This window comes from Perognathus longimembris, chromosome 23 (assembly GCF_023159225.1).
Source record: "Perognathus longimembris pacificus isolate PPM17 chromosome 23, ASM2315922v1, whole genome shotgun sequence".
In the NCBI taxonomy this organism is placed as follows: domain Eukaryota; kingdom Metazoa; phylum Chordata; class Mammalia; order Rodentia; family Heteromyidae; genus Perognathus; species Perognathus longimembris.
The window spans coordinates 27,241,704-27,268,962 of NC_063183.1; the positions used below are offsets into that span (position 1 = coordinate 27,241,704).

General features: G+C 43.1%; 1 protein-coding gene across 6 annotated transcripts in view; it reads left to right on the plus strand.

The window, feature by feature from the left end:
* Positions 1-2,701: 2,701 nt before the first annotated feature.
* Gabpb1 (GA binding protein transcription factor subunit beta 1) overlaps positions 2,702-27,259 on the plus strand; it is a 40,992-nt gene continuing 16,434 nt past the window's right edge. Inside the window, exons 1-4 of one of the 6 annotated variants that reach the window (XM_048333142.1) lie at positions 2,702-2,780; positions 22,853-22,960; positions 24,014-24,181; positions 25,705-25,899. In XM_048333142.1, coding sequence (XP_048189099.1) covers positions 22,853-22,960; positions 24,014-24,181; positions 25,705-25,899 — 471 coding nt within the window. In that variant the 5' untranslated portion in view covers positions 2,702-2,780. Of the gene's footprint in view, positions 2,781-2,876; positions 3,016-3,446; positions 4,350-22,852; positions 22,961-24,013; positions 24,182-25,704; positions 25,900-27,259 lie in introns of those variants that run through there. The other 5 variants (XM_048333144.1, XM_048333140.1, XM_048333143.1 and 2 more) reach the window with 5 other exon arrangements.

The window sequence follows — 27,259 nt, forward strand, 5'->3', positions numbered from 1 at the left end:
TGCTACCCAGAATTCTGAGTGATGTCCACTGGAGCCTTGAGCTGAAGAGCTCAGGGACAGTGCCCAGGCCCAGAGTTCAAGCCCCATAACTGACACCCCCCCCCCCAAAAAAAAGATGGATGAAAATGGAGGCAGGGAAGCTTGTAGAGGCAGGAGGTCAATGCTGACCCTTACAGGTCTGAACCGTGAGGCTTGTGGAAGTCTGAAATGGCTGTCAAGAGAGTAAGGGTTTGGGAGCAGAGCTGGGGGCCAATCAACCCTATAGGAGGATCATCCAGACCCTGACTGCTTGCGCCTCCCGAGTTGCAGCACCAAAACGTAAGTAATAAGAGGCAAGCAACCAATACAGGCTTAAGGCTTTATTGGGTGTTGGACCAAACAGGAATGGAGGCAGTGGTGGGTCAAAAGTTGCAGACAACATTTGCAAAACTTTAGGGGTGGTCTTAGGTTATATTATGTGGACTTCAGTGATTAGAAAAGAGTCACGTTCTGAGAAGATGTTTAAGGAGACTGATGCAACTGGCCTAGAGGTTTGGGCGTCACACTGGGGAAATTGTACAAAATCAGGGAAATGGGCACTAAAGAGATTTTTGTAAACAAGGTGACATAGAGCAGGGACTTCACAAGGTCCATGAACTGAATCTGATATCTTAAGACTAAAAAATACTAGCTTTTACTACTATTCTTATTTTTCATCAGTATTACAAAAGGGCAAATAAATGGAGACAGAAGTATGGGCAAATAAATGGAGACAGAAGACAAGTATGGATTTCATTTAAGCTTGTCATCTCTCCTGGATTAAAACTCTTGCTGTCCCGGACATTCCCCAAGTTCTAGATACACAAAGCATGTCAAACAAGGTCCAGACCCATTAAAACAGTAGTCTGAGATCTGAGGATTGCTACTCCAAGCCAGCCCAGAGTTATCTACAATAAACTACTCAGAAAAAGATGAAAGTGGTGCCACAGCTCAAGTGGTGTTCAAGCCCCAGGACTGGCAAAAACAAAAAAAAAGTTATCAAGTGTGCCTTTGCAAATAATACCCAAATGGAGCTAATAAAAACTTCTCTTGAAAAGTTTAAAGCCCTCATCTGGAAATAAACCCATCCTACTTTTAAGATTAGATTACCGGGGCTGGGGATGTAGCCTAGTGACAAGAATGCTTGCCTCCTGTACATGAAGCCCTGGGTTCGATTCTCCAGCACCACATACATAGAAAACGGCCAGAAGTGGTGCTGTGGTTCAAGTGGCAGAGTGCTAGCTTTGAGCAAAAAGAAGCCAGGGACAGTGCTCAGGCCGTGAGTCCAAGGCACAGGATTGGCAAAAAAAAAAAAAAAAAAAAAAAAATTACAACACAATAATCTTGACATCCCACAAATTACACCACACAAACAACAATAACCTTGATGTCTCATGCACGGAAAGCCCAAATCTGTACCTTCAGAACTGACAGACGGGACTCAGCGAGCAGCAGTCACTGGGCTCTATGAAGGAGAGAAAGCAACACCAGAATGCTTTTAAAATAAATAGAGCGGAGGCGGGTACAGGTGGCTCACGCCTGTAATCCTACCTAGGTACTCAGGAGGCTGAGATCCGAGGATCAAGAGTTCGGAGCCAGGCCGGGCAGTAAAGTGTGTAACTCTTGTCCTGGGCTCACCACCGCCCTCCCCCCCCAACCGGAAATGGAGCTGTGGCTCCAATGGCTAAGGGCATTAGCCCTGAGCAAAACAAAAGCTCAGGAACAGCCCCCTCGGTCCTGACTTGAGTTCCAGCCCCAGGAACGGCACAAAAGAATAAGATGACATTTCACAGGGCTACAGAAACAGGTCTTGATCTCCCCGCTCACTCGCCCGCCGCCGGAGAGCCGCATCCCAGCTCCCGGCTGGCCCTCGGAGGCCGCCCGGCCAGCGGCGCCCGCCCAGCACTGCGCAGCCTCCACGCCCCCCCCCCCCACGCCGTCCACCAACCCTCACTTCCGAAAACACGAGAAGAAAAAGTAACAACCGCACGCCCGCACACGAGCCTCCTCCGCCCCTCCCAACTCCTACCCCGCCTCACTCAGGAAGAGGCGGCGCACGCCAGCCTGACCCGGCAGCTCCACCACCCCGGCGCACATGGCGCGCAGCTTCCCCAACCGAGCCGCTCACGGCGCAGGCGCGCCGCGCCGGTCCCACCCCCTCCTCCTCCCCCTCCTCCTCCGCCGGGACTCGCGGGGGGTTTCCGCGAGTAGATCATTCCGCCGCCGCCTTTGTGTGGCGCGGCCTGCTTGGGGAAAAAAAAAAAAGGCCTATTTCCTTTCCCCCGGTGAAATAATAATAAATAAAACAAAGAAAAACAGATTTCCCCCACCCCCCACACACACCCTTCATCTCCACCCAGATTCTTTCCTCCATCCGGAATAGGGTCGGGGCGCCGGGGGTGGGGGGGGGGAGGGTGGAGGAGACAGAAAAAAAATTAAAAAAAAAAAAAAAAAAAGGCCTCTCGCGCGGCACGCGGCGGAGGGAAGCGGCGGCGGACGGAGCGGCCCCGCGAGGCCGGGAGGGATGCTGGGAGCGCGCGCGCACCGCCCGCGTGTCCCTCCGCGCGCAGCCCCGGGGACTTTTCGGTGTGGGATTTTTTTTTTTTTTTTTTGAGCACCGACCAGACGCGGCATTTTCGGGGGGAGGGGGGGGCGAAAAGAGAGAGAAAGAAAAAAAAAAAAAACCAACAACCACCAAACCGCCCGGGTGCAAAAAGTTGAACCGCTTTCTGGTGTAACGAGGCTGCGTCGAGACCGGCTGGGTAGGCGCGGTGTGCCTCGGTGGTCCCCCGTCCTCTCTCTCTCTCTCGCTCGCTCGCTCTCTCTCTCCTCTCCCCCCTCTCCCTCCCTCCCTTCCTCCCTCCCTCCCCTCGCTCCCTCCCCGCAGCACCTCCCGCCGCTCCCCCGTCGCCGCTCGCTCCCGAAGCTTTTCCAGGTCAGTGCGGGTCTGTGTGAGGGCCCTGTTACCACCGGATGTGGAAGTTGATCTCTTCGCTGGTAAAAAATAATTCCACTTCCCCCGGAACCCAGATCATCCCCGCGATTTCCTGTTGATTGCATTAAGGCGCCGGGTTTCCGGGGCTCCTCGGTGGGGTGGGGGGCGGGGGGTGGTGGTGGTGGTGGGGGGAGTGCGGCGTCCCCTTCGCTTCTCCCGGCCGGAGGGGGTCGGTCGGTCGGTCGGTCGGGGTCGGCCTAGCCGCGCCCGCCCCGCCGCCGCTTTGTCCGCCGAGCACCCCGGGCTGCGGGGAGGGGCGGGCGGGCGGGCGCGCCGGGCCTCGGCGGCCGCCGCCACCGTTTCCTCTCGGGCCCTGAGGGCTGGGGGGTTCCCGCGGCATTCGGGCGTACCGCGGCCTCCTTTTTTTACATTTCCTCGTGTGTGTGTTTGGGGGTGGGGGGGTGGTGGTCCCCGAATGGCTGCGGCTGCTGCGGCGGCGGCCGAGGCCTCGGGGAGCCGGAGATCCGGGCGCGCACGGGACGGCGGGGACGCTGTGGGCGGGAAAGCGAAGGAGACTCGGCCGGCCCGGGGCTCCGCTCTTGGGGCTACCGGGCCCCTCTTTTGTCTGAGCGAGCTTTAACCGGCCAGCCACGCCGGAGGGCTCGGTGAAGGCCCTGCCGGGTCCGGAACTCGGAGATCGGCTGCGGGTTAGAGGGAGGAGAGCCGGGTGTCACCGCGTCCCGGGGCCCGCCTGGGTCCCTTCCCCCCCCCCCATCCCCTCCTTTCCCCGCTTGGGGACCTCGGTGAAGGGAGAGTGGGGGGAGGGGGACCCCGAGTTCCATGAGAGAGAAATGGTGGTGGTCGATTTCTTGGGATGCGTGGGACTTTTTTTTTTCTCTCTCCCCTCCTCCCTCGTTGGAGAGACTTCGCGGCTGGGAAACACGGCTTTTGGGGGGGAAGGGGGTGGGAAAAGTTGGGGTGTTATTTATTTATTTTTTTTTTCAGACAGGCCGTCCCGCCCCTGGCAGAGTTAAATCAGTCAGCGTGTGGTGTTGAGTTGCATTTGGGTGCAAGCTCTCTTCCCCCGCCCCCCCCCACGCACCCCCAAAGTGTGTGGAAACCAGCGTGCCTAGCCCCGGGGGGGGGGGGAGTGAGGGTGGTGGTGCGCGGTGCAAACTGAAATCGGTAGAACGACACAGGCCTGGGCTTTTGTGTGTGTTTTCGTTCTCACTTTTATGCTGGCTTCTTCTGGCTTTTCAATCTGATTGGACTGTGGAGAGCTCACATCTGTTCAAAAGGCAGGGGCGCAGCACCGAGCTGCTGATGGGGGGCGACAGGGAAGGCTCGATTATGTTCTCTATCTTCCCGGACCCTGGTTTTGCTGTCTTCAGTTCAGGCAAGTTAACTTTTCACAAGTGGAAGTTTGTAATCTGCACGCACATACACACACATCTCTCTCTCTCTCTCTCTCTCTCTCTCTCTCTCTCTCTCTCTCTCTCTCTCTCTCTCTCTCTCTCTCTCTCTCTCTCTCTCTCTCTCTCTCTCGGTGGTGAGATGATTTTTTTTTTTTAATTTAAACCCACGGCTTGGTTGCATGCAATTTCTCACCGATACGGTTTTAAGACACTTCCACTTTCAGGTTTTGAATTTAAGGAAGCTAAAGACATTTTAAAAAAAAAACACACCACTTATTCTTCATCTTTCTTTTTTTTATCCTCAAAAACTAATAAAAGTTGATTATAGGTCAGCACGAACAACATACCAGGCAAGGGTAACATTGCTTTGCATTGTGCAACTTTTTGTTTTTGAAGTTTGGGTCTCAAAACAAAAACAACTCGATCTGGCCTTGCACTCCTGATGCTATCGTGGAAATCTTTTACATACTTGGCCTAACTGAAGATAAGCTAGATTCCTGAGTCTGCTTCTGCAGCCTTGATCTCTTGTAGTGGTGGTGTCACGTCTTAGCACCTCTGGAAAACTCCACTTAACGCTATTTTCAAAATACAGACATGTATCATCTTGCTTTGTTTAAGTCAAGTCAGGATATTATGCAAGGCACACTAGAAGTAGGGATAAGAATGATTCCTTTTTTTTTTTTTCTTTTACCTAGGTTCTAACTTTTAAAAGTTGGAATTTTAGGTGACTTAAACAATACAGGTAAAGATTTATAGCATCTGATCCTAGAGACTGGGAAACTTTTTGGAGATATTTGTTTCTTGTGGTTTCCATACTAATGTGTTTGTAAAGATTTGTGGGTAACTGTAATCTTTGAAGAAGATAGGCCACTTTTCAAAACTGTTTGAGCTCTAGATTTAAATGGAATCCTGCAGAGAAAACTTTTGTGAAACAAAGAAGCGTTTGTGTGTACCCTAAGAACTTTTCAGCAGGCTCTTTCTCTGAATCGGATTCCTTGGTGGGGGACAGCTAGCTGTAATTTTAAGATCTTAGTAGTTTTGAGAGGAAGCTAAATTTATTTCCAATTGTTTCTGTGAACTCTTGTCTGTATTTGTAGGACTATAGTTGTCTACTGTTCCATCAACAGGAAGCATCTGGTCATTCTTTATGTAATTGTTAAAAAAAATACCGGGTGTACTTTTAATACTTGCTGTTCACATGAAAATAAATTGGACCTTAGTTAATTTTACTTGATTGTAGTTTGTTTTTTTTCCTCCATGGATTTTTAAATATATTTATAATGGGCTTATCTCTAGGAAAATAATTTTTCTCCCCAGAGTTAACAGGTAAAGCAGAAATTATTTTGTGAAGTTTGTTTTTATTTTTGAGGAGGCATAAGGCCCTTAGTTTTCCTTTACTCACTAGTAGGCTCTTTTTTGCTTTCTCTTTGCAAACATTAAAAAACAATCCTAAAATTGTAAGGCATTAAGCAACTTAATTTTCTTTTTTCTTTTTTTGGTGGTACCGGCCCTCATTCTTGCTTGGCCACTTGAGCCACATGCCCAGTCCACTTTGCTTTTGGTTTATTGGCTATTCATGCTTCGGCCCTGGCTGGACTCAGTTGTCAGCTCCTGGTTGGGTGTTGTGGGGTATGCTGAGAATTTGATAATGATCAAAGTGGCTAGCATTACCATCTTAAACATTTTCTTTTATATGTTGAAATTATTCAAATTCCTCTTTTAGTTCTATATACAGAGTAAGTTGTAAACTCTAGTTAGTCCAGTGAAGTGTCTAGTTTTCTGCATTCTTGCTAGCAGTCTTGTTGATAGTACTAATGTATCTACTTTGGACTTAGTATACTTTTCTAGACTTAGTATACTTTTCTGAAGGTGTTTGTTCCGCTCTACTTTTTTTTTTTTTTAATGCCTGTCCTGCAGCTTGAACTCAGGGCCTGCTCGTGCTCTACTACTTGAATTACAGTGCCTTTTGCCTCTGGCTTTTTCTGAGTGGTTTATTGGAAATAAGTCTCACGAACTTTCCTGCTTGGGCTGGCTTTGAACAGCGATCCTCAGATCTCAGCCTCCTGAGTAGCTAGTATTACAGACATGAGCCACCAGTGCTGGCTCCTGAGCTTCTTTTGCTCAAGGCCTAGTACTCTACCACTAGAGCTACAACTCCACTTCTGGCTGTTTTGCTGTTTAATTGGAGATTAGAGTGTCATGAACTTTCTCCTGCCTGGGCTAGCTTTGAGTCTCCTTAGCTAGGATTACAGATGTGAGCCACTGGTCTGCCCTACTCTTAAAAGGTCTAGTCCCAGATAAAAATATGTGTTTCTTTTTTGTGGGTCACTTGGCTGGAATTCAGGGCCTGAGCACTGTTCCTAAACTTCTTTTTGCTCAAGGCCAGCCTCTATCACTTGAGCCACAGCACCACTTCTGGCTTTTTCTGTTTATGTGGTACTGAGGAATCAAACCCAGGGCTTTATGCATGCTAGGCCACATTCCCAGCCCCTTGAGCTCTTTTTACTCAAGGCTAGCACTCTACCACTTTGAGCCACAGCACTCTTTCTAGTTTTCTGGTGGTTAATTGGAGAGAGGAGTCTCTCAGACTTTCCTGCCTGCGCTGGCTTTGTTTGAACCAAGATTCTCAGATCTCGGTCTCCTGAGTGGCTAGGATTACAGGCATGAGCCACCAGCACCTGAATATTATATAACTGAAAAAAAAGTTCAAATTGGATAGGATGAGGTTTGAGGCCCCAAGTTCAAACTGTGGTACCAAAACCAAAACAAAACAAAACAAAAAATCCCTGCTAGGATATGTAGAACAAGTTGTTAGTCTCACTTTGTACAGGTTGTATAATACCTGAGATATAGTAGTAACAGGTTTTGTTTTTTGCCAGCCCTGGGGCTTGCACTTAGCCTAGGCACTATCCCTGAGCATTTTGTGCTCAAGGCTAGGGCTCTACCATTTGAGCCACAGTGCTACTTCTAGCTTTTTCTGAGTAGTTTATTGGTAATAAGAGTCTCATCAACTTTTCTGCTTGGGCTAGCTTTGAACTGTGATCCTCAGATCCCAGCCCCTTGAGTAGCTAGGATTACAGGCGTGAGCTACCAGTGTCTGGCTCAGTAACAGCTTCCCCCCCCCCCCCCCCCCCCCCCCCCGGGCCAGTCCTGTGCCTTGGACTGAGGGCCTAAGCACTGTCCCTGGCTTCCTTTTGCTCAAGGCTACCACTCTTGCCACTTGAGCCACAGCGCCACTTCTGGCCGTTTTCTGTATATGTGGTGCTGGGGAATCAAACCCAGGGCCTCATGTATAGGAGGCAAGCTCTCTTGCCACTAGGCCATATTCCCAGCCCTCAGTACCAGCTTTTTAAGTATGGTATTGTCAGTGGGACCTTGCATCTGTTCTCAAAACTTTATATCTGAACCACTTGGAGAGTTGGGTAAAGAGGCCCAACCTCAAGTAGGATAGGACCTGGCCTCTATTTCTTGTGAAGCCTAAGATGATTGACACCCAGCTTTAAAAATCACTGAAGGACTGGGGCTGGGAATATGGCCTAGTGGCAAAAGTGCTTGCCTCGTATACATGAAGCCCTGGGTTCAATTCCCCAGCACCACATATATGGAAAATGGCCAGAAATGGCACTGTGCCTCAAGTGGCAGAGTGCTATCCTTGAGCAAAAAGAAGCCAAGGACAGTGCTCAGGCCCTGAGTCTAAGGCCCAGGACTGGCAAAAACAAAACAAAAATCGCTGAGCATATCCTAGGCCCTTGATCATGATAGAAATAAGACAAGTGATATCTACCTTTTAAGTATTTGGAAGTCAGCTGCACAGAAGGATCACATTTGATCTGACCAGAAAGACCTAGGATTAGTGAGGAGAAAAAGACGCAGATTACAACTTTGTTCCAAAAGAAATTTCCTCAAAACTAAAAATAAAGTGGATATTAGCAGTAGCAGGCTGTCTGTCTCTCTTTCAGTGTCCCAACCTGAGGATTCTGGAATGGAGTTGATATGCTGGAGGAGAGGCTTGGAATAGCTTGCATCAACTTCCCAACAAGTGTGTGTGTGTGTGTGTGTGTGTGTGTGTGTGTGTGTGTGTGTGTGTGTGTGTGTATGTAATGGCCACAGGGCTTGAACTTGGGGCCTGAGCCTGCCTCTGAGCTTTTTTGCTCAAGGCTGGCACTCTGCCACTTGAGCTCCACTTCTGCATTTTGGTAATTAATTGGAGATAAGAGTCTTAAGGACTTTCTTGCCTGGGCTGACTTCAAACCATGATCCTCAAATCTCAGCCTCTGAGTAGCTAGGATTACAGGCAGGTACCACCAGAATCCTGCCTGATTTTATAAAGGATGTATAGGGCCTCATTCATGGAAGAAGAGCAAACGCTACTTGGAACAGTTGAGCTTAATTTGGGCCATGATTACTACTTAGAAGTGATATGGAAAGGGTTGATAAAAGGCTTTAAGCTATACTGTTATCTGGCAGACTCAGCAGCCCTGACATAGACACCCACATCAAATCATTTATCTTGATGTAATATTACAATGTAGGGAAAGCATGCGGATTGTTCCTTTGTGGATAGCAATAGCTGTGTGTGTCTTGGCAGTGGAAGGGGGTGTGTAGTCCTGTGGTAGACAGCTAGCAACTCAGCACCCTGGAGGCTCAGTTCTGACCACCAAAAAGAAGAAAACACTATGAACACACAACCCCCACCGCAATCATAGGAAGTGGGTGGTAGTCTCATTTTTCAAACTGTAGAGGCACCAGGAAATGAGTAGCTATCTCTGGTAGCTGAGTTAGTAAGTAGTAGAGCCAGGACTCCGAATGGTTGTCCTGTACTGTTGTACAGAGAGAGTTGGGACATTTCCCTACATAAGAGCACTGCCTACCCATCTGTGAAAGGGGTGGCATTGGAAGACTTGAAATAGGGAAATGTTGTGTTGGCAGATGTAAGTGGAATGAGTAAGTTTTAAAACAGGATTCCATTTGACTTAAAAAGGTATTTTGATGCCTGGAAGAATATATGCAGCATCATCAAGTGGTTATTTCTAGGTATAATTTTATGGGTGATCTTTGCGCTTATCCAATTTTTCTGACTTTTACAGTGAACATGAACTATAACATACCACTTAAAATTAAAAGATAATAAATTGTTACTTGTTCAAACAAAATTACAGATACATAAGCTAAGGAATATCTTTTTTATTTTCTATTATGAGGCTTGAACTGAGGGCTTGGGCTCTGTCCTTACTCTTTTGCTCAAGGCTAGCACTCTGCTACTTTGAACCACAGTGCCACTTACAGTTTTTGAGGGGTTAATAGGAGATTAGAGCCCCACAGGAATTTGTCTTCCCTGGGCTGGTTTTGACCTGCAATTCTCAGACCTCAGCCTCCTGAGTAGCTAGGATCACAGGCATGAGCCACTGTCCCCCACAGGAATACATTCTTTATATTTTCTAATCTTAGTTTTATACTAGTTGACTTGTGAATCCGTCGCCCACAGGAATACCTTCTTTATACTCTCTACTCTTAGTTTTATACTAGTTGACTTGTGAATTGTTCATACGAGTTTATAAGTACATGAAATGTGTGTGTGAAAGTGTTTTGTTCTTGTTTGCTAGTCTTGGGGCTTGAACTCTTCTGGGCCTGGGCACTCTCCCTGAGCTTCTTTTGCTCTTTTTTTTGGCCAGTCCTGGGGCTTGAACTCAGGGCCTGATCACCGTCCCTGGCTTCTTTTTCCTCAAGGCTAGCACTCTACCACTTAAGCCACAGTGCCACGTCTGGCTTTTTCTATATATGTGATGCTGAAGAATCGGACCCAGGCCTTCATGTATGCAATTCAAGCCATATTCCCAGCCCACCTGTATCCTTTAAGTTTGATTCCTTACCACCATAGTATGTTAACTGAGTAGAGAAAAATATCACCACATCTAGCTGTTTTATTGTGTTTTCCATTTTAAGTATGGAAGTTACTTTGTAGATAGATAATTTTAAGCAGTTTACTTAATCACTTTTTTTTTTGGGGGGGGGCAGTCCTGGGCCTTGGACTCAGGGCCTGAGCACTGTCCGTGGCTTCTTTTTTGCTCAAGGCTAGCACTCTGCTACTTGAGCCACAGCGCCACTTCTGGCCGTTTTCTGTATATGTGGTGCTGGGGAATTGAACCCAGGGCCTCATGTACACGAGGCAAGCACTCTTGCCACTAGGCCATATCCCCAGCCTACTTAATCACTCTTGATAGGTGTTTTTTTCTTTGTAAAATTGAGATTGTTATAATAGCCCTCTTGGTGGTAGGATGAGTAACTGAGTACATAGAAAGTGATTAGAACAGTGCTTTACTCATGGTTAATAGCTCAGTAAATGTTGGTATTTATTATATGATGACAATTCTCTATTCAAAAACCCTTAGGATCTATTGGTCTTTAATTAAGACATTTTATGGGCCTATGCAAGGTAATAATATTATATAGCCTTCCAAAGGTTTAACATTCCCTCCTTTCATTTTCCCTCCCTCCCTCTTGATATATATAGCTTACATTGGTCTTGAACTTACGAGCCTCCTTCCTCATCCTCTCAAGTGCTAGAATTAGTTGCATGCCACTATCTCCAGCTTCAAACACATCACTGCTGCAGTAAAATGTATGAGCACCTTAGACTAAATGGGTTAATTCTAAAATGGCTTCATCTACTTAGTTTGAGGCTAAATGGGATAATTTAGCATAATTTAGGAACATTTTAGGCTAAATGGATAATTATAAAATAGCTTCATCTACTTAGTTTTACTACTAGATGAGTTATTTTGGGTTTCAGAGGTTTCTTAGGATTTGGAGATGGAACGGACATAATAACTCTAAAATATGCTGGGCATGGTGGTACATGCTGGTAATCTCAGCACTCTGAAGCTAAGGCAGGAAGATATTAAGTTTGGGACCAGCCTGATGAGCTACAAAGTGAGATCCTGTCTCAAAAACAAAGAAACAAAACCCCACAAAATGTGTAGAACATTTACTGCTGGATTTCAAGTTCCATTTTGTCTTAATATTAAAACATCCTTTTCATAGTGCAAGGCAAATTAAAAAAATAAAAGCTTAAAGAAGCCAGAGCTGGTGGTGGTACAAGCCTGGAACCCCAGCACTAGGGAGACAGGCAGGAGGAATGGAGGGTTCCAGGCTAGATTGGGCTAATAGAGAAACTATGTCCAAGTGAGTTGAGTGAATGAACATCGAGAGGTATCAAGTCTAAATAAATAAGTGAATAAATAATATGAAAATAACCACCCTGTCTCCTTTGGGTTAAGTATGTTGAACCCAACTGTTTCTATGATTTGATTACATAATTAGACTCCCCCCCCAAAAAAAAAAAAAGAGAGAGGGGGGCGTGGGGAGAGACAAAGCTTGCGAGTTTGCCGGAACACAGTTTAACTCGTTGAGGGATAAATACTTCTACTGTGCTGATTTAGTACAAAAGTGATTCTTTAAAGGATGTGGTGGGGCGGGCTTTGACCCCTCCTTAGCATTCCTTCCCATTCTGTAGGTGTGGACTGTGAGGTGGGTATTTACCCTAGGCCATAAGATTAGTTATAGTACTGGACTTTGGAATTAGGTCAGTTCTCAGGATCAACTATTGGATGTCCAGTTCCTTCTGACTCCTGTATTCCTTTGTGTGACTAGCACTCACAACTCCTCCAAATAGAGGAAACATGTAGTGTGATATATAAGTGACTGATTGAAAACATTTCCTTTATAGCCTAAAGAACCCTGTGAACTCCTGGATCTTTGCCCACGTGATCCATTACTCTCCCTGCAGTCCCGTGTTCAATCCATCACAGGGACACCCAGATTCTCTCCCTTAGTGCCATAGTCTGAATGCTTGTGTCCTCTGCCCCCTAAATTAATCTGTTAAAGTCTTAAGTCTCCAAGGTGATTGTTTAGGGAAGTGGTTGCGTCATAAGGGTGAAGCCCTTATGAGTGAGATTAGTACTTTTATAAAAGAGACTCCATACAGCCAGTGTGCCCTTTGTGTGATGTGAGCTTATAGCAGTGTGCGTGATGTGTCTGGAAGCTTACCATCCAGACTTGGGGTCTGCCAACACCTTTTTAGATTAAGACTTTCCAGCCTTGAGAACTGTGAGAAATGCATTTCTGTTGCGTGTAAGGCACCTACAGACTAAGACACATTAGCTTATTCTTTGTTTCAGTTCAACATTAGTCACTTCTTTCATATTTTAGTGGGTACCATTGTCAAAACTTTCCACCTTTGATTTCCTCCAGTGTCACAAAGTGTGTGTGTGTGAAGTTGAATAGCTAGGATTTCTGGGCCACTATAAGTTTAGGCTTCCAGATGGCTCTTTCTACTTCTTGGCAGTTATTTTATTAGTCTCGTATTTTTCTGATGTTTCTACTTCTTTTCCTCTTTAATTCTCAGTAGAGGCCATTGACTTTGAGTTACTGAAAAAAAATGAAGTATAAGCTTGTATGTTTTAAAAAAAAATAATTGTTACCAAGATGACTCAATTTGTCTTCTTATTTTGTAAGTTAAGAGAAAGAGGAATTTGGGTGTCATATTTAATGTTTCCTCTCTGGTCACCTTGGTCATTTTTTCCAGTCATTTTTTCCTCCCTGTCTTCAATGTATAGGCTTCTGTAATTGGGCAAGGGGTGGGGGTGGGGGCGGGGAGAGTCAACTTTAATGAACAGCCACTCTTGTCAATAATATTGACTTCATCTTGATTTTAGTTAGCCTATAGAGATATGTTACTATTGATTTTCACCCAGGCTATTAACATTCTTGTTTGCTTTTCATGTTAGGGTATCATTTTTATTTCCCTTTCTGACTACCGCTTTTCTGTTTTCCTTATTGTTTCATGGTTCAGTCCCTGCCACTCTGTGGTCCTTGGCTCCCCCTTTCTCCAGGGTCTCTCAGATGGATGTTTTGTATACTGGTGACTCACTCCCATGGGTGTCCTTTCCAGGTTTGTTACTCAGGTGGTTTACTGGATGTTTACATTGGAAGGCTCAAGGAATTTCCATCCCTATTATTACCCAGACTCCTGTCTGCTCCTAGTTTTTGCATTAAGTTCATTGTCATTACACTTGAATCTTGAAGTTGTCTGTGATGCATTTGTTTCCCCCCCACCATTTTTTTTTTAAATTTTTGGTGTTGGTCCTGGGACTTGAACTCAGAGCCTGGGTACTGTCCCTGAACTTCTTTTGCTCTAGGTTATTGCTCTATCATTTGAGTCACTGCTCTACTTCTGGCTCTTTTTGGTAATAAAAGTAGAGATAAGTGTCTCACAGACTTTCCTGCCCAGGCTGGTTTTGAACGGCATTCCTCAGATCTCAGCCTCCTGAGTGCTAGGATCACAGGCATGAGCCATTGGCACCTAGCTCTCCTTTATTTCTTATATGCATCAGTCAACAATTTTTCTCACTTAGAGCCTTTTCCTTGTGTCTATTCTAGAGTATAGTTTTCAGAATAATTTTTCCCAAAACTTACTGAACTTACTGTTACTAAACTGAGAACTCAAGGGCAGAACATGTGCCACTGATCTTTGCACTCTCCACTGTGCCAAATAAAGTGAATTGAACCTGGGCTGAATAAATGTTTAAATGGATCACCATTTACTCAAAACTTTGAATGATACCCAATGCAGGGTAAAGTACAAATTCTACTTTCTGACTTTCAGACCCTTTCCTGTTAAATTCAGCTTCTTCAACTTTATTCCTTACTCTGTAATATCACTAAGTTTATTGTTTTCCTCAGTGATACCCCATGCCTAACATGTTGTGTTCTTCATTTTTCTTTTGTCTGTCAAAGCCTATTCAGAAATAGTCACCTATGCCAGGCTCTGTTCTGGTCTCTGGAGTTATGCTACTGTGAATAAAACAAGATGAAGTCCCTGTTTACTTGAAGCTCACATTGGGCCGGGGGTGGGGGGGTGGGTAGGACACACATAGCAAACAGATACGTGGTGGTAGGTGGTAATGAAGAAAGGGGGCTAGCGAGATAGGGGGCCAGTGTGGTGGGTATGGCTGCTACTATAGGTAGTCAGAAAGCTGCAAGATCTTGGGGTATCCTGGAGTGAGGGAATGTGCCATGCTGTTATCTAAGTGAAAGGATTTCTAGGCAGAGGAAGCACACGGGCAAGATTTGTGGCTTGTTAGAAGAACTGCAGTACTTCTGTGGGAGAGTGCATGAGCAGCATGAGTAAAAGGGATGTAGAGAGGAACAGAGTATATATCCCATATGTTGTCTTTCACTGACTACATCTCATTCGTTACTTTAGAAGTATGGCAGCTATAGAAGTAGCTTTCAGTTTTAGTTTTTTAACATACAGATGTACACTTGTTTATCAAAAAGTTTACAGGCGTGGGCTGGGGATATGGCCTAGTGGCAAGAGTGCCTGCCTCAGATACACGAGGCCCTAGGTTCGATTCCCCAGCACCACATATACAGAAAACGGCCAGAAGAGGCGCTGTGGCTCAAGTGGCAGAGCTAGCCTTGAGCGGGAAGAAGCCAGGGACAGTGCTCAGGCCCTGAGTCCAAGGCCCAGGACTGGCAAAAAAAAAGTTTACAGGTACAAAGTGCAAATGTCTGTTTTTATTTCATTTTATTTTTACTGTGCTAAGAATGGAGCCCAAGGCCTTGTACATGTTAGGCAAGTTTTCTACCACTGAGCTACATTCCTAGCCTCTAAATATCATTTGATTGTATCCCCTTGTAAGAAATGAATTTAACATAATCATCATATATATGAATATAAATGGTGCTGTGCTTTTGTGTACTAGCACATGTGTATGTTTGGCTTGAGTTGGGCCCTGGTGGCTTATACCTATCATCCTAGCTACTGAGGAGGCTGAGCTCTGAGGATCATGGTTTAGTCAGCCCAGGCAGCAAAGTCTATGAGACTCTTATCTCCAGTGAATCACCAAAAAGCTGGAAGTGGAGCTGTGGCTCAAAAGTGCTAGCCTTGAAAGAAAAGAATAAGAGATAGTAACCAGGCCCTGAGTTTAAGCCCCAGGACTGGCAAAAAAATAAAAAATTACATTAACCAATTAATGTGATTATGTAATCTGCTAGTGGGTCATGACTTATAGTCTGAAAATCACTAATTTATGATGTCTATCCACTTAAAAAAAAAACAAAACACTCCACTCAGAGCTGGGAATGTGGCCTAGTGGTAGAGTGCTTGCCTCATATACATGAAGCCCTGGGTTCGATTCCTCAGCACTACATATATAGAAAAAGCCAGAAGTGGTGCTGTGGCTCAGGTGGCAGAGTGCTAACCTTGAGCAAAAAGAAGCCAGGGACAATGCTCAAGCCCTGAGTTCAAGCCCCAGGACTGGCAAAAAACAAAACAAAACAAAAAACACTCAACTATGGACTGCTTTTGTTACAATCTACACATTCCATTCAACCTCATTATTAATAATGTGTTAAAAATTGACACATAGGAATTATACATTTATGGGGTACATTTTGGCATTTCTATACTTATATAAAATGTGTAATAATCAGATCAGGGTAATTGGCCTAAGAGTTATATCCGACATCATTTGTATTGGAGACATGCAGAATCATCTCTATTCCCTTAGCTTGAAATGTGCAATCCGTTGTTATCAGCCACTCTTACCCTGCTGAGGAGTCGCTCCTCCTATCTGCCTGTACTCCTGCTCCCACAGGCCATCCCCTCTCCCTTCCTCCCTCCTCCAGGCTTTCCCAGGCTCTGTAAGTACTATCTGTTCTTTGAGACCAACTTTTGCTGCTTTGCGTGTGATAGGTGTCCTATTGTGCCTGAATTTTCCACTTCATGCCCTCTAGTTGTGTCTAGGTTACTGCAAGTGCCAGAAATTCGTTGGTTTTACAGTTGAAATCTTCCCATTTGTGAAGTAGCCCATCTTCTTTATGCATCATCCATTGACAGGCCCCTTGGCAGTCCTGAGTAGTGCAACACACTTGTGAGTGCAGTTGTATCCCTTACACACTAAGTTAATTTCCTTAGGAGACGAGTAGACACCTTTTAGGATTTGATGATCAACTGTCTTGGTCTGTTGGGCATACCCTAAGAGCCACCAACTAGATAGCTTACAAGAACAGACATTTATTTCTCATGGTTCTGGAGGCTGAGAAATCCAAGACCAGGATGCTGGCGGGTCTTGTGTCTTAGGACCTGTTCCCACATTATAGATGGAGCTTGCTCCCTGTGACCTTTCATGCTAGAAGGGACTCTGTCACATCATTTACAAAAGACACTAGTTCCAATCATGAAGACCAAGCTCTCATAATCCATTCACCTCCCACAAGCCCACCTCCTGATAACCATCACCAAGATAAATGAGTAGGGGTTCCCCTGCTCTGCAGAGGGGTTCTAATGTGGGGGAGCATGGTGTCTTCTTTTTTTTTATTTTGCCAGTCCTGGGGCTTGAACTCAGGGCCTGAGCACTGTCCCTGGCTTCTTTTTTGCTCAAGGCTAGCACTCTGCCACTTGAGCCACAGTGCCACTTCTGGCCATTTTCTATATCTGTGGTGCTGAGGAATCGAACCCAGGGCTTCATGTATAGGAGACAAGCACTTTTGCCACTAGGCCATCCATATTCCCAGCCCCATCTTCTCTTTCACTGTCTCCTCAGTTTTCTTTCTTAAAGAGGCTGTCCCCAGTCATTTGATCTGAAAGGGGGTGGTTCCCCATCCTGATTCCAAGACTTTCTTACCCTGTCCTACCCCTGTCCCTGCATTTAGCTACTTCTTGTTTGCTTTTTGTAATGCCTCATTCTCTTTCCAGAACATAAACTCCATGCCATCCAAATGCTCAATAAACATTTGCTTAATGCCTGCAGGAGAAACATACTTATTATGGGATCTAGTGCTGAGGAAACTTGAAGGAAATGATTACTCCTTAAGCTATATTAGAGAACAGATTGGTTTAAAGTGGGCCTGGCCTGAGGCTAGGGTAGGGAGAAGGGAGCCTAGCCTCTTTAAGGAGGGACAATAGCCTGAGAGGCTTTGTGTCTGGGATAAGATTTGCTTGTAGGGAGTGGGAAGAGAATTGTTTAAAATGTGGTTGTCCAGATTGCAGGAGTTTGGGACAATTGATAGATGGATCCATATTGCAAGGTGAGGCCTTCCACTTTGTAGAGTAAGAGATAAAGCATTCTCTTGGAATTAAAAATGAACTGTGATATTTTTCTCATCGTTGAGCACTGTACATGTATAAAATAGGAAGTGTTTACTATTAGAAAGATGAATTAAGTGGGGGACAAAGCACAGTGCAGACAGTATGTGTAATATACTCATTTCATATAAAAATTGTGATGTGTGAGACACAAGGCAATGAGTAGGAAAGACTAAGGGAGGGTGAATGTGAGACCCTTGAGAGAAAAGGGGAAAGTGTATATATTGGGTTTTTTTTTTTTAGTCAATTGTGGGGCTTGAAATCAGGGCCTAGTTGCTGCCCTGGAGCTTTTTCCACTCAAAGCTAGTGCTCTACTACATTGAGCCACAGTGCCACCTCTGGTTTTCTGGTGATTAGTTGGAGATTAGTCTCACTTCCTGCGCTGGCTTTGAACTGCAGTCTTCAGATCTCAGCTTCCTAGTAGAATTACAGGCGTGAGCCAGCTTTATTCTTTTTGTTGACTTGAAACAGCCAGCTGTTGATTATCTTCACTGTGTAAGAAACTGTGCTCCCCTAGTAGATTCAAAGCCTGCTATGGGCCCATCCCAGTCTTTGCATTCTTTTTCAAGCCTCAGTATCTTCCTGTGGTAATAATGTGTGATTTAAAAGAAAATAATGGCCAGAGTGGAGGTTCAAGGGGTAGAGCACTAGCTATGAGCAAGAAAGCCAAGCAAGAACAAGATGCTTGAGTTCAAGCCCTGGTACTGGCACACAAAAAAATTAAATTAACAAAAGAAACTAATAGTTGTTGGATTAAAGGCACAGTGGGTTTTAAATATGAGAATTTAGTCAAGTCCATTGGTTCCTTTATCTCTTTTTTTTTTTTTTCTTGTCAGTTATGAGGCTTGAACTCAGGACTTAGGAGCTGTCTCTGTGCTCAAGGCTAGCCCTCAACCACATGAGCCAAAGCAGTACTTCCGGTTTTTAGGTGGTTAATTGGAGACCAGAGTCTCCATGGGAACTTTTCTGATCAGGCTGGCTTCGAACCAGGATCCTCAGATCTCAGCCTCCGGAGATGTGAGCCCTGGCCCCTGGCTAGTTCCTTTATCTTTATATGAACTTGTGTAATGTTACAAAGGCTACATATATTCACCCTATAATTTCTAGAAGGTAATTCTTTTGTGTTCTAGTCCTGGGACTTGAACTGAGGGCTTTGACCTTGTCTCTGAGCTGTTTTGCTCTTAAGTTCCACTATTTGAGCCACAGCTCCACATCTGGCTTTTTTTGATAGTTTATTGGAGATCAGAGTCTCACTGACTTTCCTGCCCAAGCGACTCACCGGTGCCCAGCTTTGTTTATTTATTAATTTTTGTCGGCCATGGAGCTTGAACTTACCTGGGCTTTGTCCCTGAGCTCCTTTTGCTCAAGGATAGTACTCTATCACTTTGAGCCACAGCTTCACTTTCGATTTTCTGGTGGTTAATTGGAGATAAGAGTCTCATGGACTTTCCTGCCCAGGCTGGCTTTGAACCTCCATCCTCAGATCTCAGCCTTGTGAGTAGCTAGGATTTCCGGCTTCAGCCACTGGCACTGGCCTGGCTTAATTTTTATATTATAGACACTAACTCTTTATCAGTGATGAAGTTGGTGAAGATTTTATCCCATTCTGAGGACTTTAATTCTGGTAGCAGTTGTTTTCTTCTGTGGGCAGAAACCTTAATTTGATCCAATCCCATTTTTGTTATCTCCTGGACAATTGGAGTCCTATTGACAAAGTAATTGCCTGTCTACCATTGTTTTCCTGTGGTGGTTTCAAAACCACTCCTGGCTTTTATGTTCAGTCAGTACTGTAATTCTCACAACTACTCTATGAGCTATACATTTCAGAAAATTCTAAATAAAATACTCTAAGTGTAATTATTGATAGTAATCTTTTTGCCACCAGATGGCCCTCTTGGCATGGATATTTCAGCAGAGGTAGATACTTTGAAGTTGCTCTTTGGCTCTTGTTAAACAATGTTTTACATGGAGCAAAAAAATATGCTTTGTGTCAGACAGTGATAAGCTTTTTATCAATAGTGAAGGGATTACAGGTAGAATTGTCTTCTGTTTTCATCTGGAGAAGATAGGAATATTAAACTAAATGGCTTAAAATGTACCCACTATTTTCAACATCCACTACAATTTATTTTTTTAATTTTAATTTTTTTTTTTTTTTTGTCAGTCCTGGGGCTTGGACTCAGGGCCTGAGCACTGTCCCTGGCTTCTTTTTGCTCAAGGCTAGCACTCTGCCACTTGAGCCACAGCGCCACTTCTGGCCATTTTCTGTATATGTGGTGCTGGGGAATTGAACCCAGGGGTTCATGTATATGAGGCAAGCACTCTTGCCACTAGGCCATATCCCTAGCCCCACTACAATTTATTGAGTTACCTTGCATCTCTTTGTTTTGTGGGGGAGAAGTTATTTGCTATACCTAAAGTGAAATGTTCCCATCACTATTTGGATGATTTTATTTAAGTCTAGCACTATGTCTCTGAGGACTTAACATAGAGAGAATGGAGCGGAGTGGCCTGAGGACTTGACTTGGAGCTCTGCCCCCTTTCTTGATCAGTGTTACTATCTGAATGCATCTGGGTTTTCCTAAGACTCACGAGTTCCTTTCAAGTGAGAATCAGAAATGATTGTTGTGATATGACATCTTTCATTATTTAAGGCTTTACTAATTAGTCTTGACACAAGAATAGAATGTATTTGATTTTGATCTTGCTTGATCATTGATTTTCAATCTTACTTTAAAATTCTTGTGTCTGCCCCTTCTGCTACTTGAAATGAAAGGTCAGCTAATATTTCTATCTGCATCATTAAAAAATAAATGTAATTTATTAAAAATTTGCATTAAATGCATAAATACTATACCAGGTGATATAGCAAGGTGAACATATGCTTGCATCTGTGTGTAAACCAACATGTTTGTGCAGTTAGCCCCATGTCTGTAGGTTCTGCATCCTAACATCACATCCCAAGTGCATGAAAAACAAAGTTGTATGTTTTGAACATATAATGACTTCTGTCATTTTCTAAAACAACTATTCATAAACATTATATTAATTTACATTATATTAGGTATTATGGTAGTCTAGAGATGGCTTAAAATTTGAAAGGATGTGCATAGATTATACACAAACATTCTAGCACTTAATGTCAGGCATCTGGACATCCACAGAGTTGGTACCTGAGTAAGTACTGAACCAAGTTTCCCCATAGGATACCATGCTTACAGCTGATGGATAAGATCTTACATTGGTGATACAGATACTGAAGTGACATTGACAGTGGTAACACTACTCTTCGTACTAAGTTCTCAACAAAGCATAGATTTATGGCATGGTTACATTCAAGAAAGTCTAGGAAAAAGTTACTGAAAAAATGGTTTTCTTGCATCATAATTGGATTCCAACTAATCTTAGATATCTTTAATGGAACCTTTGAGAAATATTCAGAATGTGTGACTGTTCTCTGTTGCTAGACCTCTAATATTTTCCATACTTGACTGTTCAGAGCCCCCTACCTTTAATCCCCCCAAATGCCTCCATAAATGCCCTCTAGGGGGCAGTGCTGCTACCATTTGAGAACATTGCTAGAGTAATCTATAATATAATACAATATATAATATATAATATATAATATAACATATAGTATAATATAATGTTGCTCATGCGGTCTTAAAATCACAATGATTGAAGTATTCTGCATTCTGAAATGTTTTTGCATCCAGGAATTATAGAAGTTGATTTGTTCAAATCCTTATTGTGTTATTGCAATGGCAAGGGACATAATTTGTCCCTTTACAAAAAGAGACATCTTAAGTTGGGAAGGCAGTGTAGTAACATTATATAAACTGACATTTGTGAGCTATACTTACATACATATATGTATATATGTTCAATTAAATTAAAAAATGTTTGAGACAGGAACTTGCTATGTAACCCAGCCTTCTTAGTGCTGGTATTACAGGTGTGAACCATCGTACCCAGCTGATATTTTGCTGTTTGTGTTTTGCAGTACTGGGGATCAAATCCAGGGCCTTGCATATGCTAGACAAGTGCTCTTCTGGTGCACTGCATCCCCATCTCAGTAGCGTGTTTGGATATGAAAAAAAAATGGTTTTACTGGTTCTATTCACTTAACATGACCTAAACATTTCATGTTATATATCTTCAAAACTAATTTAATTATTGCATCTTGCTCTGTTAAATGACATAATGTAGCATTTTCCTACCTATAGATTCTTTTTCTGGGTCCTGGGGCTTGAACTCTGGGCCTGGGCACTGTCCCTGAGCTCTTTAGCTCAAGGCTAGTGTTCTACCACTTGAGCCACAGCACCACTTCGAGTTTTCTGGGTGGTTTATTAGAGATAGGAGTCTCACAGACTTTTCTTTCCTGGGCTGGCTTTGAACTGTGATCCTCAGATCTTAGCCTCCTGAGTAACTTGGATTACAGGCATGAGCCGCTGGTGCCCAGCTACCTATAGGTTCTTTACATTATAAAAATGATATACATATATACATGTACATATATGTGTGTATACACACACATATGAGACAGCCTATATGCTGTCTCACAGATGTTTCTGCCTATACTCGCTTCGAACCAGCAATCCTCAGATCTCAGCCTCCTGAGAGGCTAGGATTATAGGTATTAGCCACTAATGCCCTGCAAATTTACTGGGTTCTTGCTGTTTAGTTTTCCCCCTTTTAAATAATGACAATAATATTTCTTCCAGTCATTTTTTAATTAGTCTCTTTACGTATCTTGGCATAGAGTTAGAAGGTATTCATTCTAGCTTGTTAGTGAGATCTGTGCTTTACTCAATAGCATCATTAAACTGAATATTTTCATGGAATGTGAATTGTGTCCCTTCCTGGAAAATGTTAAGTGTATGTTTTGTGTCCAAGTATAGAAAATACGTATTTTAGAGTTATGTATACATTTAGTACTGCAAAAAAAAACTTATGCTAGATTTATTCTAATTTAAATTGTGCCAAAAAAAGAAGACAGTGTTTTGGACCTCATTTACTTATATGAAAAATTTTATGACTATACCTCTTTATACCTCTTTCATTGAGAACCATTAGTAGTTAGTTTTACTTCTAGACCTGTTTTTCTCTGCCAACTTCCCTCTGCTGTCTTTATTGGATGTATTTGAAGACTTCAAACCAATTTTATTCTAGATTAAGTGCTTATAGAGAAAGAAAATTCAAATAGAAGTTGCTTTTTTGTGATCTGTAGTTTTTGCCTTTTGAGGGAATAATCAAAAGTGGACTTACTATTAAAAGTCTTGTCACAATATGTAATTGGAAACTTTAATGTCCGTTTTCTCTTGTTTTATTTAGATGTCCCTGGTAGATTTGGGAAAGAAGCTTTTAGAAGCGGCACGTGCAGGTCAAGATGATGAAGTTCGTATTTTGATGGCAAATGGCGCTCCTTTTACTACAGACTGGGTAAAGAATGACTTTAATTTTGTAATGTTTTTAAGTTGTTTCCTCTTATTTTAGATACGAATTTAGCTGGTATGATATTTATAAGTAGTCAAAATGATAAATTACTTGTTCACAAATTTTACAGTTGCCAAATGAATTTGGTATTAGACATCCTTATCCAAGTACTCTATCCAGACAAGTTGGACTTTGAAGCCAGGCACTAGTGACTCACACCTTTAATCCTAGCTACTCAGAAGGCTGAGATCCTAAAACTGGTTTGAGGCAGCCTGGGTAGGACAGGCTGTGAGACTCTCATCTCCAATAAAATACTCAGAAAAGGCCAGAAGTAATACTGTGGCTCAAGTGGTAGAGCAAAAAGAAGCTCAGAGACAGCGCCCAGGCTCTTGAGTTTAAGCCCCAGCACCAGCAAAACACACACACACACACACACACACACACACACACACACACACACACAAAACAACTTGGACTTTAAGATTTTAAAGTACATTTATGTGGGATGGGCAGTATCTAGCCACTCTGGATACAATTTAGCAGTCTTATAAATAGCTCAGATAGAATTTATAGCTCAGAAGGTAACAGAGATGGGAGTTATATAATTGTACCTAAGAAGATAAAAGTTTGCATTTAATTACCATTAATAACAATTACTCTGCTAAAAAATAATGAAGTTATACATAACCTGTAATCCTGCCACTTGAGAAGCTGAAACAGAAGGATCTAGAGGTCTAGACCTGCCTTGGCTATACAGCATGACCCTGTAATAACTAGCTAACTAGCATAGGAATTAAAGAAAATATTGAAATAAACGAATTGAAATATTGAGATAAAATTATAACTGTTTGAATTAAAAGAAATATTTCTTTGCTCATGAATAAATGCATGGGAATTCTCAAAGGCTTCTGTGAAGATGTAATCAGCTTAAATCAAGGAATTACTTAATTTCTTTGGAGTTGTATGTATATACAGAGTTGCTTTATCCATACACAACATTAGAAACTGCATACAGTTAGTAGGAGCATGTTAAGGATTCCTCTTTTCTCTGTGGGGCAGCTGGGAACCTCTCCTCTTCACCTGGCAGCACAGTACGGACATTACTCCACCACCGAGGTACTACTCCGAGCTGGTGTAAGTAGAGATGCCAGAACCAAAGTGGACCGAACACCGTTACATATGGCAGCTTCAGAGGGCCACGCCAGCATAGTAGAGGTTTTGCTTAAGGTATGTGCTCTCTTTTTCTCTACTTTTTTTTTTTTTTTTTTGGTGGGGGGGATTGGAGGGGGGGTGTCAGTCCTGAGGCTTGAACTCAGGAGACCTGGGCACGCTGTTCCTGAGCTGCTTTTGCTCAAGGCTAGTGATCTATGACTTGAGCCACACCTCCATTTCTGGGTTTTTTTGCTGATTAACGGGAGATGAGTCTCACAGACTTTTCTTCCTGGGCTGGCTTCAAACTGTGATCCCCCAGATCTCAGCCTCCCGAGTAGCTAGGATTATAGGCATAAGCCACTGCGACCAACTTTATTCCGCTTTTGAAACTAAGCCCTACAGAGACTTCATAAGAGGGGATCTAGTTTTACTGAATGCTTGCTTAATGTTTTGTAAATGTTTCATTTGTGAGTGTGTGTGGGGGGGGGTATGTTTGTATGTATATAAGTCCATGAGATAAAAAAATTATCTTTGGGGCTAGGAATATGGCCTAGTGGCAAGAGTGCTTACCTCTTACACATGAAGCCCTGGATTCGATTCCTCAGCACCACATATATAGAAAAGGCCAGAAATGGCGGTGTGGCTCAAGTGGCAAAAAGAAGCCAGGGACAGTGCTCAGGCCCTGAGTTCAAGCCCCAGGAGTGGCCAAAAAAAAACACACAAAAAAACCATATATATATATATATATACACATATATACACATATATATGTATGTATGTATGTATCTTCAAGCTTCGTGTCTCTAATCCTAACTCCTCAGGAGGCTGAGATCTGAGGACTGGGGGAGGGGTACACACACACACACGCGCGCGCGCGCGAGGCAAGCACTCTTGCCGCCCAACACACACACATATATATCTTCAAGATTTCTCTCTGGGGGGCTGGGGATATGGCCTAGTGGCAAGAGTGCTTGCCTCTCATACATGAGGCCCTGGGTTCAATTCCCCAGCACCACATATGCAGAAAATGGCCAGAAGTGGCGCTGTGGCTCAAGTGGCAGAGTGCTAGCCTTGAGCAAAAAAAAAAAAAGATCCCTCTCTGGAGGGGAAGAACCTTCTTTTATGTGTATTCTTAAGTCTGGTCAAACAATGGAAAGGAAGCTTTAGGCTTGTACAGCTCACAGATTAACAAGGAGTTTAAAATACAAATGACTTAGCTTCCATCATCCAAATGCCAAAGGATGATGGGGACCACCTGAAACAATGATCAACATTATTCTTTATCATTTTATTATTTACATTATGATATATTACTACTCACTGCTTATTCTGACCTTTAGGTAAACCTATCTAAGAGAAATGCACTGTCCCTGGCTTCTTTGCTCAAGGCTGTAGCTCTACCACTTGAGCCACAGTGCCACTTCTGGCTTTTTCTATATATGTGGTGCTGAGGAATTGAACCCAGGGCTTCTTGCATGCTAGGCAAGCACTCTACCACTAGGCCACATTCCCAGCCCCATCTGTTCTTGTTTTTAAGCAAGAATTTTCCCGTCAGGCATTCTTGTTGTATTTATCTGTTTCTTTGAAATATTTTGCAGCATGGTGCTGACGTGAATGCAAAAGACATGTTGAAGATGACCGCACTGCACTGGGCCACAGAACACAATCATCAAGAAGTGGTGGAACTTTTAATCAAATATGGTGCTGATGTACACACACAAAGTAAATTTTGTAAAACTGCATTTGATATTTCAATAGACAATGGAAATGAAGACTTGGCAGAGATTTTACAGGTAAGCTGGCTTTCAGTTTAAGAAAACAAACAATTGACGCTATAATAGGGTGAGTGGGTCTCTTGTCTTTTGTGATGTAAAGCAGTGGCTTTGCAGTTCTTTTACACAGGCCTTTTCTTTCACTTCTGGTGTTCATTAGGAACACCATTAGAAATGTTCACATTTCTGATGGTCCGACCACAATCTTTTCATGAAATGTTAGATTAGGTGACTGCTTCTTTGTTTCAAGTTTCTGAGTTCCCCTCATAGAAACTTTATTATTTCTGTTGCATATTTGGATACCATATGTTGTTTTCAAAGTCTATTGTAGATTATTTTATTAGGAAAGTTTAAAAATTAGCCACCATAATTATGTCTCCAAGTGAATGATAGAATGTTTTCTTTTAAAAAAAAACTATAATGCCCTTTTCTTCAAGGACCATTTAGTCCAACATAATATATTTAAAAATTACAAAAATAATTTTGAGGTCTAGGAAAATGGTCTCTTTCTCTAGAGAGGATTTTCATTTGTTTTGGCTTGGTACATGAGAATACTGCTAACAGTGAAACTTGATTTACTGTGGTCTGTTTCCAGGTACTGGCTTCAGTTTGTACCAACACAATCCCTTTCCCTTTCATCTTCATTCCTATAGTGTGGCCCTTTGAGGGTTTTACCAGGCACCTCTCTTCTCCCAACCCTACCATCCGATTCTTTTATTTTCCACCATCCTTCGAAAGGAAAAAAAAAAGATTTGTTGATAGACAGACTTAATTTTTGCTGGTTTTTTTTTCTTTCTTTCTTTTCTTTTTTGGTACTGGGGATTGAACCCAGGACATTGCACTCGCTAGGCAAGCACTTGGCTTGGCTTGCCACTCAGCTACCTACCAGCTCTATTTTTGCTTTTTTAAGTAAGCAGCAATACTTTCCTTTTCTTCAGCTAGACAACATTGATATAAATTACCTTCTTTTATTTACTGTTCTTCATACCTATCTCCTTGTTCCCTTTCCCAAAAGACTGAATTCGCTCCTCTAATATCCTGCCTTCATTGAAATTCATGTAGAAGTGCTATGTTAGGATAATGAGTTTGACTTATTTTCTGACTCTTTTATACCTAGAGGGTCCAAGACTAGGAACTAATTGGAAAGGCTAATCCTTTATATATGTAGTATTATCATATGTTGCTTAATATAGTAGAGGAAGTAATTTAAGTAATCACTGTTGCTATTGAGCAGTGGAGTATTTTGAATGTCCAATGATTGCGGTTGCTATAAAAACCTCTCACCAGGGATATGGTGGGAGAACTTTTAAGGTATAAATTCATCCTTTTTCTTTTCTTTTGGTCGGTTATGGGGCTTGAACTCAGGGTCTGGGTGCCATCC